Source organism: Prionailurus viverrinus, chromosome A1, assembly GCF_022837055.1.
Source record: "Prionailurus viverrinus isolate Anna chromosome A1, UM_Priviv_1.0, whole genome shotgun sequence".
Lineage (NCBI taxonomy): Eukaryota > Metazoa > Chordata > Mammalia > Carnivora > Felidae > Prionailurus > Prionailurus viverrinus.
In genome coordinates, this window is record NC_062561.1 from 114,971,100 (window position 1) to 114,989,526 (window position 18,427).

Sequence of the window (18,427 nt, forward strand, 5' to 3'; positions counted from 1 at the left end):
AATGGATTTGACAGAAAAATACCTCCCTTAGTTTGCTCTTTAAAAAGATCTTATTTGTCTTTCATTCAAGAGTTAGCAGGAGAGAATCTGAAGGAAATATATTGTCCACTTTCATTGAAAGCCAAAAACTTCTAAACGGCTGCTACAAATTCATACTGGCAGTAGACATGTGCTACCTGCTTGCCAACTGCATTCTGTTGACAATCCTTCAAACAATACAAAAAACAAAACCCACACACTAAGGAAGAGTGAGGTGGGCTTCTATTTGGAGTGACCCCACTTCTCTATGAAGAGTCGTATCAAACAAGGTAGGTCTCTGATTCTAAGGTATCTAGAGTCTAAAGTAATTTGGTCTCTTAAGGAAGTCTTTCCTTAGAATACCCTAATTCCTAGATATACAAAATTAATCTTTGTATTGGTGGCAAAGTTGGAAGCAAAAACAAGGTCTGCTAACAGCCACTTTTTCAAGCACATGCAGGGTTCATGGCTGGGTTCACTCAAAGGGCTACTACCACTGGCTCTCTGAAAGTCACCCTATTCCTATGAAAGCCAGCAGGAGGCCTATGTGGATTTTTAACAGTGGTTGAGCCAGGTTTATAACAGGGCAGCTGAGGCACTGAAAATTAGAGGTCTATAGTTACTTTCTTTCCCTACCACAAGTTGTAAGGAGTAGATTCTGACAGGGAAACTGCGAGCCCAGCATTAAGTTGTCTTTAGGTAAGCCTCCAGAAAGCTGACGCTGAACACAGAAAATTCTGTCTCCTCACACACTGGAAAACAACTGCTCTTCTATGCTTATAAAACAAGATCAGGACCCCCAGGCCAAAGATTATAAAGAGCTATTTATCTGCATTCTCCAAAAGGGAGAAGCATCAGGCCTCTGTCAGAATCCCAGCCTCATCTTTCAGGGACTCCTTTCCTATTATGGCTCCAGGGATCCTCTGTTAACACCACTTCTTTTCAGTGACTATGCCAGGATATATAAATGAAAAGGGACGTGTAATCTTTACTGCCTTTAGATGCTAACATATTCCAGAATTCTGGGGAGCATCTTCATAAATTCCAAACATCCTAATAACCCGGAACAAAGCAAATGAAAGACAACTTCCTGATTTAGTCTAAGTAAGACATGATTTAGTCTAAGTTAAGACACATAATATGCCACTGGGCATGCCAAACATCTAGAACAAAAAAATAAATAAAACAAAAAACAAAAAAAAAAAAAAAAGGAGGGGGGTGGAGAGACAGCAGTAAAGATTGGCACAGACAATGACTTGGTTGGGGCTTTTAAAAAAATAGCTATACCTTAAAAATAAACTCCAATTGTGATCAAATGAACAGACTTGAGGTGGCAAACGGAACCTGTGGTATTAGCACTGCAATTCTTGTTATTGCCACTGTATGTCATCAGCTAACTTGCCAAAGGTGAGATAACCAAGGGATCTTCATCCAAGCAAACAAATAAGTAACTTGAAGATTCCTCAGTTGTCTCAATGTCTCTTTTACTTAGAAAGTTATATGATCCCATACCCCTAGATCCAAATTTGTTGCTGGCTTCCATTCCCCCACCCTCAACATTTTATGTGAAAGTTTATAAACAGACAGCAAAGTTGAAAAAATTTTACAGTGAACATCCATACACCAATCACCTAGATTCTACCATTAACATTTTACTATACTTGCTTTATAAACATTTATCCATCCCATTAACTATCTTATTTTTTTCATGAATTTCAAAGTAAACTGCAGGGAATGAAATACTTCCCCATAAACACTTTAGCATGCAAATCATTCACTGGAGTTCAATATTTATTTAGGTTTTGCATCTTTTGATTAAAAAAAAAAAACATATCCAGTGAAATCAACGTCTTAAGTGTACATTTGCTGAGTTCTAACAAATAAATATACACATGTGGCTTGCTTTTTAAATTTAAACTTTCCTCCTCTGTAAAAACTGAAAAGGACTCTGTTCTCATACTTTCATAACCTAATATACAGATGCAGGGTTATGGGACAGTATTTGCTTAGGAACGCCTTTGAAGATCATTTTGCAAAAAAGTATTCCTGATGATCACAGAGAAAAGGTAGCTACCTATAAGGCTTCTGTTTACAAAATGGTGAGATCCCCAAGCCCTAACATACAAGATTTCCAAAGACCGGGAGGCACAACCTGGTTTAACAGTTAACGAAAGCCTATACTGGGGGATTTTATTTTTTTAATCAGTTCTAACTTCATCTTCAAAGCTCATGGATCAGATAAGAATTTCTAGTTCCTATGAGATAGTCACCCTACAATCTCATTAGTGCAGTCGAGTAACAACACTCACTCGCTCCTCTTACATGAAAGAGAAAACAGAAAGTCGAAATGAATCAGGTTGTCCAAAAAAGAACAGTAATCTCATTATTGCTTTAAATAATTTCAGTTACAAACAAAAATATCAGGAAAATAATGTGTGGCTAAAATTACCTTCCCATTTATCACCATCAGAAACATTCTTCAGATCTAAATGTGGAATTTGGGTTCCACATGCTGCTTCCCCTTGAACACCAACACTTTGACCTCCTGGCACTTCTGATTCAGTGTTGGCATTCAAATCACATATCTTGCTACTAGAATCCTGTATTTTAAAATAAAAAATACATTTCACAACCACAAAGCTTTTCTCACTCAGCTTAAAAACAAGCAGCATACATCCTTGGATGGTCTCCTTCAGTCTACTGTGCCCATATACTCAGCTGTCCCACTTCCACCCTCCGAACTATTTGCAAATATACATCTGCAGTTTGATAATATGTACTAGGGGAAGACAAAGTTTGAATCCCAAATTTAGGTTAGGAAGTGTTTTCATAAACAAGTTTCTTACGACCAGAAGTCGCTACTTAACTGTAAAATATATGGTAAAGAGAATCTAGATTTAAGTCTCCTATAAACCTTTCAATCCAAGAGTTAAAGGCCAGATATAATAACTGGTAGATTAAATTTAGTCAAATTTTTAAGAACCATAAGAAAAAATAACTTACCAGAATCAGGTGTGACAATGTATCACTGTCAAATGACACATATTCTTTCCTAAAAATACAAGTACAGTTATTAGTCTTTTAAGAATAGATTACTACCATTGCATTTTTTTTTTTTTTTTTACCTAGATTCCTCTCTTCCCCATATACTTAGCATTTACAATGTGAGAGAAAATGACAACTGGACATATGCCCATTCTTTGGAGCCCTATATCTGAAAATCACACACTACTGAAAAGATCCACAGAATTACTTCAGGTTTAGAAAAATTAACATCTGCCATCCTCCCACACAACCACCCCTCAAAAGAAAAACATCTAAAAAGGAAATTTAAATCCACAATAAATAGAAAACAAAAGGGTTGAATGTCAAATGGAAAAGATTTTGTAAAGTAAATATTAGTTTTAATTGAATAGCTTTATTATCCCCAACTCTGAGACTTTTTGTTTTTCCTTTTGAAGATTTTTTTTAAAGGTATAGCTATAGTCCTATTTTTTTTTTTTATCGTCCTGTATTTTAAATCTGATTGTGTTCTATCACAATCAAAACAAGACAACTACTTCTAGACCTCTCCTTCCTCAAAACATAATGGTAACATGTAAAAAGGAAATTTAAAATTTCAATTCACCTCTTATTCCCCTATAAAAATGAACCCCTATTTAGAACAAGTATTAGAGCAAGCTGTCACAAATGATCTCTAACTATCTGACCAGTCAACAGAGCATCTAATCTCATAACGGGTTAAAAGTTTTCCCCAAAGATATGGTTATAATTTACAATGATACACACAGATGCTGCTTCTATCCTGCCACAACAGTGTGTACCTAGAAGACAGGTCTTGATCTAGCTATTCCAAGTCATCTCCTCATATATATAATTACCTTATTCTTCCTGAGCATGAGAAATGACCTAAATTCCCTGGCAAGCTCAAAGGCAAGCTTCCTTTGATTAGAGTGGGAGCAAATGGCGGAACTCAAGTCTTCTACCTTGAGACTACAAAAGACCCGATCACCTTAATTTGAGAAACATGAGTGTTAAACATGCAAAATGTAATCCATCTAACCAAGGAATTCTTTGGATCTAAAAACAAGTTTGCTAACCTATACACAAGTTGAAGAGGAAAGATCTTTTCCAAAAAGATTGAGTCCTCACTAAATGGATCCTTATTGTTCTATCAAATCCAGATGTCATCATTCTGGGGATGCCTGTTAATGCTGTTAATCTTATATCTTCAGCCCATAGCTCCAATACTCCCTGGGCTGGAAGAGGATCATTCCTGCCTCCTGAAAGGAAGCACAAGGAACTGCTGTAAGCAGGAAATCTGTGGACCTTCAGAGTATGGAGACACTCCAGAGACATGGCTCCAAAGAATTTACTTACCCTCAGAGTACAGGTTTCCTATTCGCAATTAACAAAGACAATGGCATTAACACAAGTTTACCCTTGCCAATACGCTATCACCAAATCAGTAATGTTGTTTCAGAATCCTCAGTATTTACATTCTAGTCTAGTCTGTTGATTCTAGTCTGTTGATTACTGATGTGTTTTCTAAATACCAAATCATCTTTCCTAAATCATCTTTCCTAAGAAAGTTATAATACATTTCTTGGCAATGTCTCAGGGAATCAGAAAAAGGGTAACAAGACCAAAACCTACTCAGTGACTTAAAATATTCTAGAAAGCTTCTGCTCAAAAGGACTCTATCAAGTATCTATGGAGACCACATATGGCTGAACTACTCATTGCCTTAGGTATCTCCCTCCCATTTTTGCTGGCCAATGAGGAAACAAGCACAAACTGCATTAAGAGTGCACTACCCTGGGACACACCAAGGAGGAGCTGGAAGGGGAAAAAACCATCCTGTACAAATGTGTTAAAGCAAATATACTATAATCTTTCAGTTAGTTATCCACAGTTCTATGCCTATGAATCAACTTACTGAAAAGTGTATTCAGAATATCCATAAATTTCCAATTGTTCTACAAACCAATTGAAAGTTTTTAAGTGTGTCCAAGAAAGCTCTGTTCTTCCCTCTGAATATTTTCCAAGTTATAACTAACGTCTGTCTGAACCTGTAGCCCCACTGAATATTTATGAATATTCTTCATGCATACCATTAAAATAAGAAGTTGGTTTTTTAGATTATCAAAAATGTTAATAGATTCATGTAAAAATTTCACCCCCAAATGTGTAAAGGGCTCCAATTCTCAAAATGACCAATTAATTAGTAATGAGAGGAAATGCTTACCCCTCAAGACAGCCATCTTCACTGTCACCGTGGTCACTGCATGGCTCTAACAGTATACCTACAGACTGACAAAAAGAATACCACTGCTGTATTAATGGAGCTCCCAACACTCATATATGAAAGGAAATTTCCAAACTAAATTCTATTAGATTACAAGTCAGTCAAATGCCCCTTTTAATTCTTTGTAATTGTCTTTAAGTATTGGCATCCCTTTTAACAGAGAATAATTTATCTTTCTCAAAACTTGAGGCGTGTGTGCATGTGTGTGGATGTGTGTGTAAAACGGAGACCTTGTATTCTCACTACACTATTAAGAGGTACTACAGTTACTATCACATTCATTTTCCTTCCTTAGAACTCTTTCCTCCAAAAAGGATAGCTTTATTGTCCTACCTGCCAACTGCTGCTTCTCTTTCTTCCCAGCCACAAACATGTTAAATTGGTAACTTCCTAGCAAGTAACACAGAAATCATTTGGTTCACCACATCCCCTTATCATATACATTTGAAATAACAACTGTAAACCTCAGAAACACATGAGAACACTCCCCCTATTTTCTAATGAGTCTAAGGACACCATCCTATTCCTGTTCCTTCCCCAGATACTTACTGAGCCTAATAAAAAAATCCTGTGCATTACTACAAATTATGTAAACTCTTCAGTGTTCTTGAGAATCACTTCCAATCAACAGTTCAATTCTTAACAAACTATTTGTCCAGTTTTAATATGAAAGACAGTTCATAATTATCTGGAAAAAGCTATTAAATTACTTTTCCATTTTCCAACTAAATATCTCTTTGAGGTTGAATTGGCTTCATGCACTTCAAACAAAAGAACCTATAGCAACAGACTGAATGCAGAAGCAGATATGAGAATCCAACTTGACTTTTATTAAGTCAAACAAGCATTAATGATATTTGTAAATATGTAAAATAATACCATTCCTCAAAGTAAAAAATGTTTTATGTAGCTTTTTTTTTTTTTAACATTTATTTATTGTTGAGAGACAGAGACAGACACAGCATGAACAGGGGAGGGGCAGAGAGAGACGGAGACACAGAATCCGAAGCAGGCTCCAAGCTCTGAGGTGTCAGCACAGAGCCCAAAATGGGGCTTGAACCCACGAACCGTGAGATGACCTGAGCCGAAGTCAGACGCTCAACCGACTGAGCCACCCAGGCGCCCCTATGTAGCTTTTTATTAAGCTTTTTATTAAAAGCAACCTTATTTATAGTAACTTGAGTGAGTTTAATAAACATTTTTTAATTTTTCAATTTTAATTTTTAATGTGGTAAATAATAATCAATATACCTATGTAAATAAAATCCTTCTAGTATGTTCAATAACTCTTAAGAATATCAAGAGATCCTGAGACTCAAACCATGAGAACCACTGATCAGACTTCAGCAACCTCTCTGCTCTGGAATACAGCTTTACATTCTTAAATATAAAGGCATCTGGGCTCGGGAAATAATCATTACCTAGACCCAAGATTTAAAATGAGCCTTGGTGGGGTACCTGGGTGGCTCAGTCAGTTAAGTGTCAGACACGTGATTTCAGATCAGGTCATGATCTCACAGTTCATGGGTTCAAGTTCCACATCACACTCCAGAGCCTGCTTGGGATTCTGTCTCCCTCTCTCTCTAAAATAAACATTTAAAAAAATTAAAAATTAAAAAAAATAAGACTTGGTGTTTTACTCCAAGAACCAAATTCAAGTCTCATCACAAATGAGAGTTACAATCATTTAATTGCCTATCTTACAGTTACTGGAGAGAATAAAAAAAAAAAAATAGCTTACAAGAAAAACTTATAAAGCTCTATTATAAAAGTACACTATTACATCACCAACTCTAATTTAATCTATAATTCCTTATACTATGAAATAACTGAAACAAGTGTAAGGACTGACAGAATACCTACATATTTTCTAGCCAGATGTAGCCAACATAATTCTTAAACAAATAGTGGAAAGTAGTAAAACAAAGAAACAAACAACAACAACAACAAAAAAAAACCACGGCAAGTGGAGGAAACATAAAAGAAAGATGCAGTGACAGAAGACGAATGCTGATAGCCCAGCAGTGAAATTCAGAGTAAGAATATAGGGTTATGCTCTAAAATATGCCCCAGGACAAAAAAATAAAAGCTGTTAGAGTCAGGTTAAAGTATGGCCAGACTTCAATTTAAAAGACACAGAAATATGCAATTCTTTCTTCAGAAACTAAAGTATGTTTTATCATGTGAACAAATTGTACTTCCTCAGAATTCACTCCACATAAAACATTCATTCCTTTGTACATGGGTAGAAAAAGTTTTTTATTCTAAACTATCAGCAGGCAAAACAGCCCATACTCTCCCCCCGACCCGATCCCTTCCCCACAAACATCAGCGTCCTCAAAAGGAGGTCCAGGCACTGTGGTCTCAATTAACGTAAGCCAGAGAGCTCTGGTGGTAGTGGTGGCGGCGGCAGTACTAGTGGGAGGAGCAGCTGCAACATCATCATAACGCCGATGTTTTGGGGGTTGTCACAGCTTACTGCCAGGAACTAATTAAAGCCTGATGGGCATTTCCAGTAATTTCTCTGGCCTCCACCCATTCCTTATGCATCCATTATTGAAGCTTCCACATTGTTTAGTTCCGCATCTTCCCATCTCCACTTACCTAGTACTCAAGCATGCTAATAGTTACTTCTTTTAAGTAAGCTAAATACTCTCATTCCACTCTCACATTTCATCTGCTTAGTAAACTCTCACTAAACAGTATGTTAAATATACTTCATTATAAGCCAATTTCTTCCATTGATTAATGTGGTCAAAACTGGTAAGTCTCCACAGCAAAGAAAACCATCATTAGAATGAAAAGGCAATCTAGTGAATGGGAGAAAATAATGGCAAGCAATATATCTGACAATAGGTCAATATCCAAAATGTATAAAGAACTCATACAACTCATCAGGAAAAAGACCCAAACAATGCAATTTAAAAATGGACAAAGGATCTGAATACACATTTGTCAAAGAAGACATACAGATGGTTAACAGGTACATGAAAAGGTATTCAACGTCACTAATCACCAGAGAAATACGAATCAAAACCACAGTAAGATAGCATCTCACACTTAGCAGAATGGCTATTATCAAAAAGACTAGAAATCACAAGTGTTGGGGAGCATGGGTGGCTCAAGTTGGCTGAACATCTAGCTCTTCTTTTAAGTTTATTTATGTATTTTGAGAGGGGTGCAGAGAGAAGGGGAGAGAAAGAATCCCAAGTGGGCTCTACAATGTCAACACAGAACCCAATGAGAGACTTCATCTCACAAACTGCGAGATCATGACTTGAACTGAAATCAAGAGTCAGCCACTTAACCAACTGAGCCACCTAGGCACCCTGAACATATGACTATTGATTTAGGCTCAGGTCATGATCCCAGGGTCACGGGATTGTGCCCCACTTCAGGCTCCGCTCTGAGCAGAGAGTCTGCTTAAGATTCTCTCTCTCCCTCTGCCTCTCCTCCCCTCGCAGTCAAGAAAGAAAGGAAAAGAGAGAAAGAGGGAGGGAGAGCAAACACTGGCACAAAGATGTGGAGAAAAGGGAACCATAGTGCACTGTTGTGAAAATGTAAAGTGACCCAGCCACTATGGAAAGCCGTATGGACGTACCTCAAAAAATTAAAACTAGAACATATGATTATCAGCAATTCTACTTTTGGATATTCATCCAAAGGAAACAAAACACTAATTCAAAAAGATAACTGCAGCGCCATGTTCACTGTAGCATTATTTACAATAGCCAAAACATGGAAACAACCTAAGTGTCTATCAATGGATGAATGAATAAAGAAAATGCGGTGTATATATTTATATATTTGGAGTATTATTTTGCCATAAAAAAGAAGGAAATCCTGCCATTTGTCACAACATGGATGGACCATGAGTGCATTATGCCAAGTGAAATAAGTCAGACAAAGACATATGCCATATGATGTCATTTATATGTGACATCTAAAAAACAAAACAAAAACAACTTCATAGATACAGAGAACAGATCTGTCATTGCCAGAGGTAGAGGCTCGGGGGTGGGCAAAATGCGTGAAAGCAGTAAAAAGGTACAAACTTCCAATTAGAAAATAAATAAGATATAGGGATATAATGTAAAGCATAGTGACTATATTTAATAATTCTGTATAGTATATTTGAATGTTGCTAAGAGTAGATCTTACAAATCTCATCACAAGAAATAAAGTTTTTTAACTGTGTGGTGATGGATGTTAACTAGACAGGCTGTGATCACTTCATAATATATACAGTATCATGTTGCATACTTGAAACTAATATGTCAATTATATCGCAATTTTTAAAAATGTTTTTATGTTTATTTATTTTGGGGAGAGAGACAGAGCGTACGCATGAGCAAGCAGGGGAGGGGCAAAGAGAGAGGGAAACACAGAATCTAAACATACTCCAGGCACTTAGCTATCAGCACAGACCCCAATGCGGGGCTTGAACTCATGAACTGTAAGATCATGACCTGAGCCGAAGTCAGACGCTTAACTGACTGAGCCACCCAGGTGCCCAATTATATTGCCATTTTTAAAAATAAGGAGAGACTGGGATTTAAAAACAACATAACAAACATGTTACTGAATGACTGTTTCCTGGCAGAGGTTTTAAGTATTTTCGTAACTGTTAAGAAAAAACAAAAACAATCTAAGGAGATCTCATAATAGTACACATTGAAGTGACAATCATCTATCTCTTGTGCTCTATCATCTAGCTCTGCGAGACCTTCCCAAATACATCTGGACTCCACTTGAAGGAGATTACATCTCAGTAATCACTCATTGTTTGGAGGATATAAATAAATGTAAGTTTGTTAGGTATCAACAATTAAAAGCTTGCTAATCTTGAAATGGATTGATTTATGATAAAGTTATTGATAAGAACAAGTATTTTGATATAATCTCTAAAATCAGGCTACTGATCACTTTCAACCCCTCAAAAACAGTCCAAATTCCTGTACAAACTATTGTACCATTTACAGATCACTCTCCTATCAGTACAAAAATTCTAAATATTTACTACAAAGCTAGTAGCACATTTAAAAAACCCATTAATTTGCTAAAGACTGATCTGATAAAAGACTGTTACTCAAAATAAACGAAGAACTCCTAAAACTCAACAGAAAACAACCCAATTAAAAAATGGGCTTCGGGTTCATGAGGAAAACAATGGGCAGAAGGCCTGAACTCATTAAAGATACAGATGACAAATAAGCATATGAAAAGATACTCAACATCATTATGGCATTAAGAAAACTGCAAATTAAAAACAACAATGAAATATCATTATACACATATTAGAACTGCAAAAATCTGGAACACTGACAACAACAAATACTGGTGAAGTAGTGGAGCAAGAGGAAAACTTAAACATTACTGGTAGGAAAGCAAAATGGTACAGCCATTTTGGAAGACAGTTGGAGGTTTCTTATAAAATTTGTACCATTTGACCTATCAATTATACTGCTTATTATTTACCCAAAGGTGCGAAGAACTTATGTCTACACAGATATTAGTACCAGTGTTATTGATAACTGCCAAAACTTGCAAGCAACCAAGATGTCCTTCAGTAGATGAATGGATAAATAAATTGTGGTACACTGCAGCAATGGCAATGACTAAGTGCTAAAAAATGAGCTATCAAGCCATGAAGCAAATGTGAAAGTAACTTAAATGCATACTACTAAGAAACCACTATGAAAAGGCTACATACTGTACAATTCCAACTATACGATTCTGGAAAAGGCAAAACTATGCAGACAATAAAAAGATCTGTGGTGGCAGGGGTGGTGGGAGAAATAAACAGAGCACAGAGGATATTTAGAACAGTTTAAAAACCACAGTATGAATATTACAACAAATACATGTCATTTTACGTTTGTCCAAACCTATGAAATGCACAACACTAGGAATGAACATTAAGGTAAACTAGACTGTGAATGATTATGATGTGTCAAGGCAGGTTCGTCCTTGGTAAAATACGTACCATTCAGGTGAGTGACGGTGATAATGTGGGAGTGTGCCTGTGTTGGGGCAGGGAGCATAGGGGAAATTACCATACCTCCCTCTCCATTTTGTTGTAAACCTAAAACTGCTCTTAAAAAAACAACAAAAAAAAAGGTTTTGGGGAAAAATAATTCTTGCATTGTTAACAAAGTAAATGATACACCAATTTCATTCAACACATTTACTTAGGGGCACCTGGCTAGCTCAGTCAGTAAAGCACATGACTCTTGATCTCAGGGTTTTAAATTCAAGCCCCACACAGGGTGTGGAGCCTACTTAAAATATATATATATATATTTTATTTAGTTGCCTACTATGTGCCAGATGTTACTCATTTATTCATCACATATTCCACAAATACTTAATGAATACCTATGTGTTCTAGATAATGGGATGCAATAATGAACAAATAAAAATCTCAATCCTCATGAAGGGTTGAGGGATTATAGTCCCTGATGGGAGACAGACAGTAAACTACTAATTTAAAAGATATGTGCAATAGCGATAACACTATCAAGGGCAAGGGGGAAAAGGACCGAAACTTCAGGGACTAGATGGGGGTGGGTCAATGGGAAGACCTGCTAATACTAATACAGAGTGATGAGGAGATTTGGCCTTACAGAAAAGGTAAAACTGAGCAAACATCTACAAGGTGAGAGGAAGAAGCAAACCACAGGACACCTGGGAAAACAGCAATCCAGATAGTTAACCTTAAGACTGAGCTGTCGGGGGGCCTGGGTGGCTCAGGTGGTTAAACAACCAACTTCGGCTCAGGTCATGATCTCACGGTTCATGAGTTCGAGCCCCACATCAGGCTCTGTGCTGAGCCTACTTCAGATTTTGTGTCTCCCTCTCTCTCTGCCCCTCCCCAGTTTGCACTCTGCCTCTCTCTCTCTCTCTCTCAAAAATAAACAAACATTAAAAAACTAAAAGAAAAAGAAAAAGACTAAGCTATCATTCAGTGTTTCTGCAGTACCTATTCCTCTATTTTTACACCTAGATGGCAATGGAAGGTTCTGAGAAGAGAAAGGAAAGGAAAATTCTCTAATTTTCCTTTTAAAACAATCACTCTGGCTGCTGTGCTAAGAACAGACCACAGGAAGGCAAAGATGGTATCAGTTACCAAGACTATATTAATCTATTAATCTAGGAGAAATTATATTGATATGGACCTACAGGGTGGCAATGAAAATGGTAAAAAGTGGTCAGACGCCAGATAAACTTTGAAGGTATTGCCAACAGGACTCTGTAAAGAATGGGATGTGCAGCGAAAGAAATCAAGGATGACCCAAGCCTTTTGGTCTATGCATATGGAAGGAGAAATTGCCCTTTACTGAGATTTTAAAGACAAAAAGAAGAACAGCCATGTGGACAAGATTATAAATTCAGTTTGGCGCCTGTAAAGCTTAAAATGCTTACAAGATATTCAAGTGGAGATGTTAAGTATAACAACTCGATATAGGAATCAAATTCAAGAGAAAGGCCTCAACTAGAGACATAAATTTGGAAATCTTTACAGGTAGACAGTATTTCAAAACCATTAGATGAAATGATATTACCAACTGAGTGAATGAAAATAAGCAATCCGAAAAATGGGCACTGGGCTGTTCCAAATTTCAAAGGTTCAGAACACGAAAAGCAACCAACAAAGAAACAGGGCAGTCAGTCAAGTAGAAAACAACAGAGAAGAATGAGATATTCTGAAAGCCAAGGGGGAAAAAACAAAACAAAACAAACGAATGCATGAATGAATAAATAAATAAATAAAACAAAAGAACCTATCAAGGTAGTGGGAGTAATTAATTAAATCAAACTGTACTTGGGGCGCCTGGGTGGCTCAGTCGGTTAAGCAGCCGACTTCAGCTCAGGTCATGATCTTGCGGTCCGTGAGTTTGAGCCCCGCGTCGGGCTCTGTGCTGACGGCTCAGAGCCTGGAGCCTGTTTCAGATTCTGTGTCTCCCTCTCTCTCTGACCCTCCCCCGTTCATGCTCTGTCTCTCTCTGTCTCAAAAATAAATAAACGTTAAAAAAAAAAATTTTAAATCAAACTGTACTCTTAGGTCAAGTAAAATGTGCAAGAGACATCATTGGTACCTTGCAAAAGCAGTTTCAGAGGAATGATGGGGCAAAAGGTTACCAGAAGTAGGTTTAAGAGAGAGTGGAAAGAGAAGAATTAAAGAAAAGAGACAATTCAAGTAATTTTATTAGAGGGGGAAGCAAAAAATAGGGGATTATCTACATACAGGGGGGTGAAGAGTCAAGAGAGAACTATTTCCTACACATGGGAAAATAACATTTTACACTGATGGGAATGATCCAGTAGACAGGCAGAAATTGAAAATCCAGAAAAGGGCAAGGAGACTACTACATGAAAAGGGATTTATCTAATATACCAGCATAAGTAAAAGCATTAATATATAAGTAATATACAAGTGGAGTAAAAATAACAGGAGCAACTTAACTTCAGTGAACGTTTCCTAGTTTATAAAATAATTTTATACTTCTACTTCTCTGGATATTTATAATAATCCTCTAACAGAAGTATTACTCCCTACCTGTCTTAAGAAAATCAAGGAGCAGATAAGGAAAGTTAGGTAACTTGGCCAAAGTCACACTGCTATTAAAAGGCAAAGCCAGAATACAAATCTCAGTCGACAGACCCTAAATTCTTTATTATACCTACACTTTAGTTCATGACTTAGAATGAAAACATGCTGAATAAAAACTTCCTTATCCATTAAGAATCTTATTTTAAAAAGTTATCAAAACTAAACTGTGAAACATGTTGTACAAAGATACTGCATGGATGAATGGATAAAGAAGATGTGGTATATATATATACAATGGAGGATTACTTGGCAATCAAAAAGAATGAAATCTTGCCATTTACAACTGTGTAGATGGAGCTGGAGGTATTATGCTAAGTGAAATTAGTCAGTCAGAGAAAGACAAAAATCATATGACTTCACTCATATGAGGACCTTAAGAGACAAAACAGATGAACATAAGGGAAGGGAAACAAAAATAATATAAAAACAGGGAGGGGGGACAAAACATAGGAGACTCTTCAACATGGAGAACAAACTGAGGGTTACAGAAGGGGTTGTGGGAGAGGGGATGGGCTAAATAGGTAAGGGTCACTAAGGAATCTACTCCTGAAATCATTGTTGCACTATATGCTAACTAATTTGGATGCAAATTTTAAAAAATAAAAGATATAATTTAAAAAAAAAGAAAGATACTGCTTTGTGTACGTATATGTATATACGTGTGTGTGTGTGTGTGTGTGTGTGTGTGTGTGTGTGTGTTTATTTATTTTTTATTTATTTATTTTTCATGCCCAGCACAGAGTCCAAAGCTGGGCTTGAACTCACGACTCTGAGATCAAGACCTGAGTTGAGATCAAGTGTCAGACACTTAACAGACTGAACTACCAGACACCCCAATTTGTATATTTATTGACGTTACTTTAAAAGCAATGCAACCATGGACAATTTATGACAGTGAAAACAATTTAGTTACTTTTTAAAAATTTTTTTAATGTTTATTTATTATTTTGAGAGAGAGAGAGAGACAGAGAGAGAGAGAGAGAGTGTAGTGGGGAAGGGGCAGAGAGAGGGAGACACAGAATCCGAAGCAGGCTCCAGGCTCCAAGCTGTCAGCACAAAGCCTGATGTGGGGCTCAAACCCATGGAATGCAGACCACGATATCAGGACCTGAGGTGAAGTCATATGCTTAACTGACTGAGCCACCCAGGCGCCCCACAATCTACTTTCAAAATGATGTTCATGGGTTTTCTCTATGAAAAGATCCCGCGTTCTTCAGGAAAAAATTGGAAATTAGAAAAAAAAAAAGCTTTTAAAAAGAACAACATACAACCATAATACCACCAACCACCTCAGCTAACAATGTCATTTGTTTCCTTTCAGGAAAATATTTTTAAATATTTTATATCTACTTCTCTACCCAATGATGGTTCCTGATCTTTACTGATAGAGTGTATGTTCTTGGGACTCATAATCAAGAAAAATGTGTGTGTCAACAATAATGAACTATGACTTCTGGTATGAAAGGAATACACAAAGCAATCAGAGTTGCAGGTCTAGCACACCTAACCCAAAGATCTTTTATTCTTTCCATGTCTTACCTGGTTATTTTCTTCATCCTCAAATACAAAATCTTGCTGCATAACTTCACTGTCTAAATTAGTGCTAGCCACAGGTTCTGAACAGTCTCCGTTACTTTCACTGGCATTAATAATATCATCAGCAATATCAACCCTAGTAATGAAGATAAAAAATCAGATCAGGCCAAATGTTGAATATGTAATGCTTTTAAAATAAATAAATATCAATAATGATCTGAAACTTCCACTTGTTAAGATAATGAGTCCTTTTCATAAAACTCCACACTTTATTAATTTTGCCAATTAGATTATTAAACACACGAAGTTTATTTTTGTCTCTCCAGAGAATGCTGCAAGAAAACTACCTTGTTTGTTATTCCCTTTGAAATTTTTCATAAACAAATGAACAGCTGAAAGAATAATTTATGTGCCAAAATAATTTCCCTTACAAATGCATACTCTCAATCATAATCATCTGTTTCAATTAAAATACAAGTCTAGCACTAGACACTAAACACTACAGTGTCCAACACTTTATCAAGTACAACAGTAGTTTCCTACTACAAATTTTGCATGTTACATAATTTATTCAGAATATGCAAAATACTGCAGTAGGCTTTCATTTACAAAGACAATACCACCATCAATGATAGAACATGAGTTATTTCCTCAGAGATAAAAATAAGGTTATTGTGTGAGCATGGACATAGGTTTTCAGGATCTCTAGCTAAACTAAAGACTAACGCCAAGGAATCTACTTATATGAATTATAACCTTTGGACTACTTTCCTACTATTTTCAACTTTTAATTACTGCTGTTTTCAGATACTATTTTCCTTCATATTCGGCCCAATACTCTTAAAAGCAATGCTTTTAAGCAATCCAGTTCTATCAGTTCCAATCATGCCTTCAAAGCAACACAAATCAGGGCCACAAAGCTCCACAGGCTGGTGATGCCATCTCTTCAGACTACAGAGCACACCTGCAAGTTGTACAATATGGTATTCCTAAAATAAACATATTGCAACCCCTGGTTTTCATATCCATTAATTTTTTTCGGTTTCAATTCATATTTAATAGCTATTCTAATGCACTATACACACTTGGCCTTTTAAAAATCTAATTAAAAAAAAAAAAGAAACACTCTACCCAATCTTTTTTTTTTTTTTTACCTCCTACGAACCCTCCAAATTTGCATACATCTTTCTCATCTGTCCTCCAAATAAAAACTGATAAATAAAAACTATGAAATCACCGCATTATGGTCTCAGAGAAAGGCACATATTTATCCCTCAAGTGCAGGACTGAGGTAACAGGAAAGGAGATGAGGCTTTTTATCCATTTAAAAGTAACAAGTGCAATGAAAAGTGGAATAACATCACACAGCACAGACATACTTTTAACTTATACAAGATTCAACTATTAACAACTAACCTAAAAAAAAGTATGCAGGGAGGCCAGCAGGGTAGTAGCTTGTGACAGGGGATAAAATTTAAAAAGCAAAGGATGATTCTGCTCACTATTTCACTTAATGACTATGCAATACAAGCAAAGTCAATCTGGTGTCCCTGTACCTTGCTGTCTAGATCACTTCATGTCTCTCATGGTGAGACCATGTGTTGCACACAGTATGGGTCTTTAAGTTTTTTTAAGTTATTTTTCATACAACATAGTCCCTAAAGCTAAGCTCACTACTTCATCTGGTGCTCAGGGAGGAAAACCTGGCAGTATTGGACTTAATGTCTACCATCTTAATGGAAAATTTAGATTTTCAATATTAACTATATACAATTTACATACAAATTTATAGTCACTTTCCACACACACTTTCAGAAATCCCCAAGATCCCATTTTAAGTAAACTATGGTTTTTAGAAGATAATCAAACATTTTATAACAATAAATAACAGTAAAATGTTGTAAAAGTTTCTTACTGGTTATTAGATCCTTCCCCATCACAATTAATACTTTCTGCTTCATTATTACACACCAGACTTTGCTGTTGTAAATTCTTAAAATCATGATCTATGCTGCTCTGCAGATCAAAAAGATGCTGTTCCACAGCTGCTCTAATTGTTCTTTCTAAAATGCTACAAAACAGAACACATTTTAGTAAGAAGCAGTCATCCTAACTGGGCATTTGGCCACATAAATATAAACATTAAAACCAATGACTAGTAAAACAAATTATCAGGGTACTGAAATGTATAAGCTAGCATACAAAAAGAAACATACAAAAGGAATACATGATACTAGGTTAAATTTTTAAAAGAAATTTGCCCAAATTAATAGACAAATCAACCATACTATCACTATTACTACCAAGGTGGGAAGGATCAGGTGTCCCAGTATTCATTCCTCGCAACTATACAGAAAACCATTTAAATAGACTTTTCAAAGCTACATTTGTAACGCAAAACAATTTGTCAATACTTAGCTAAATCAAAGAAAACTGTAAGGACCCTGTCCATATTTTTTACATGAAGTCTACTTTTTTTTTTTTTTAATTTTTTTTAACGTTTATTTATTTTTGCGACAGAGAGAGAGCATGAACGGGGGATGGGCAGAGAGAGAGGGAGACACAGAATCCGAAGCAGGCTCCAGGCTCTGAGCCATCAGCCCAGAGCCCGACACAGGGCTCGAACATCGTGACCTGAGTAGAAGTCGGACGCTTAACCGACTAAGCCACCCAGGCGCCCCACATGAAGTCTACTTCTTAAAGAGACCTACTGACATTTCTGAATCATTTCAGAAGATCAAAAAGATCATCTGAAGAAAGTTCAATCTTTATTCTATACATGTATATATATGTATATATATTCTGTGTATATATATATACATATATATACATACACACATGTATATATACATATACATATGTATTTGTTCCTACTGCAGTATATAAAATATTAACTAGGTTTCACTAACTTATGTACAGTCCTTCCTCTAAAGTAAGCATAATACATACCA

At 36.4% G+C, this 18,427-nt stretch overlaps 1 protein-coding gene and 1 non-coding gene across 9 annotated transcripts in view; both read right to left on the reverse strand.

Annotated features, from left to right (window-relative positions):
• Window positions 1–18,427, reverse strand: part of FAM13B (family with sequence similarity 13 member B) — a 91,574-nt gene that overhangs the window by 20,930 nt on the left and 52,217 nt on the right. For all 8 annotated transcript variants that reach the window (XM_047850575.1, XM_047850622.1, XM_047850612.1 and 5 more), the window contains 5 exons: window positions 17,392–17,547; window positions 15,480–15,612; window positions 5,267–5,331; window positions 3,022–3,070; window positions 2,468–2,618 (listed from right to left, as the gene is read on the reverse strand). In XM_047850575.1, the coding sequence (XP_047706531.1) occupies window positions 2,468–2,618; window positions 3,022–3,070; window positions 5,267–5,331; window positions 15,480–15,612; window positions 17,392–17,547 (554 nt within the window). The remainder of the gene's footprint in view (window positions 1–2,467; window positions 2,619–3,021; window positions 3,071–5,266; window positions 5,332–15,479; window positions 15,613–17,391; window positions 17,548–18,427) is intronic.
• Window positions 6,366–6,447, reverse strand: TRNAR-UCG (transfer RNA arginine (anticodon UCG)). The gene has a single exon. It is a non-coding gene; the product is annotated as a tRNA-Arg (tRNA).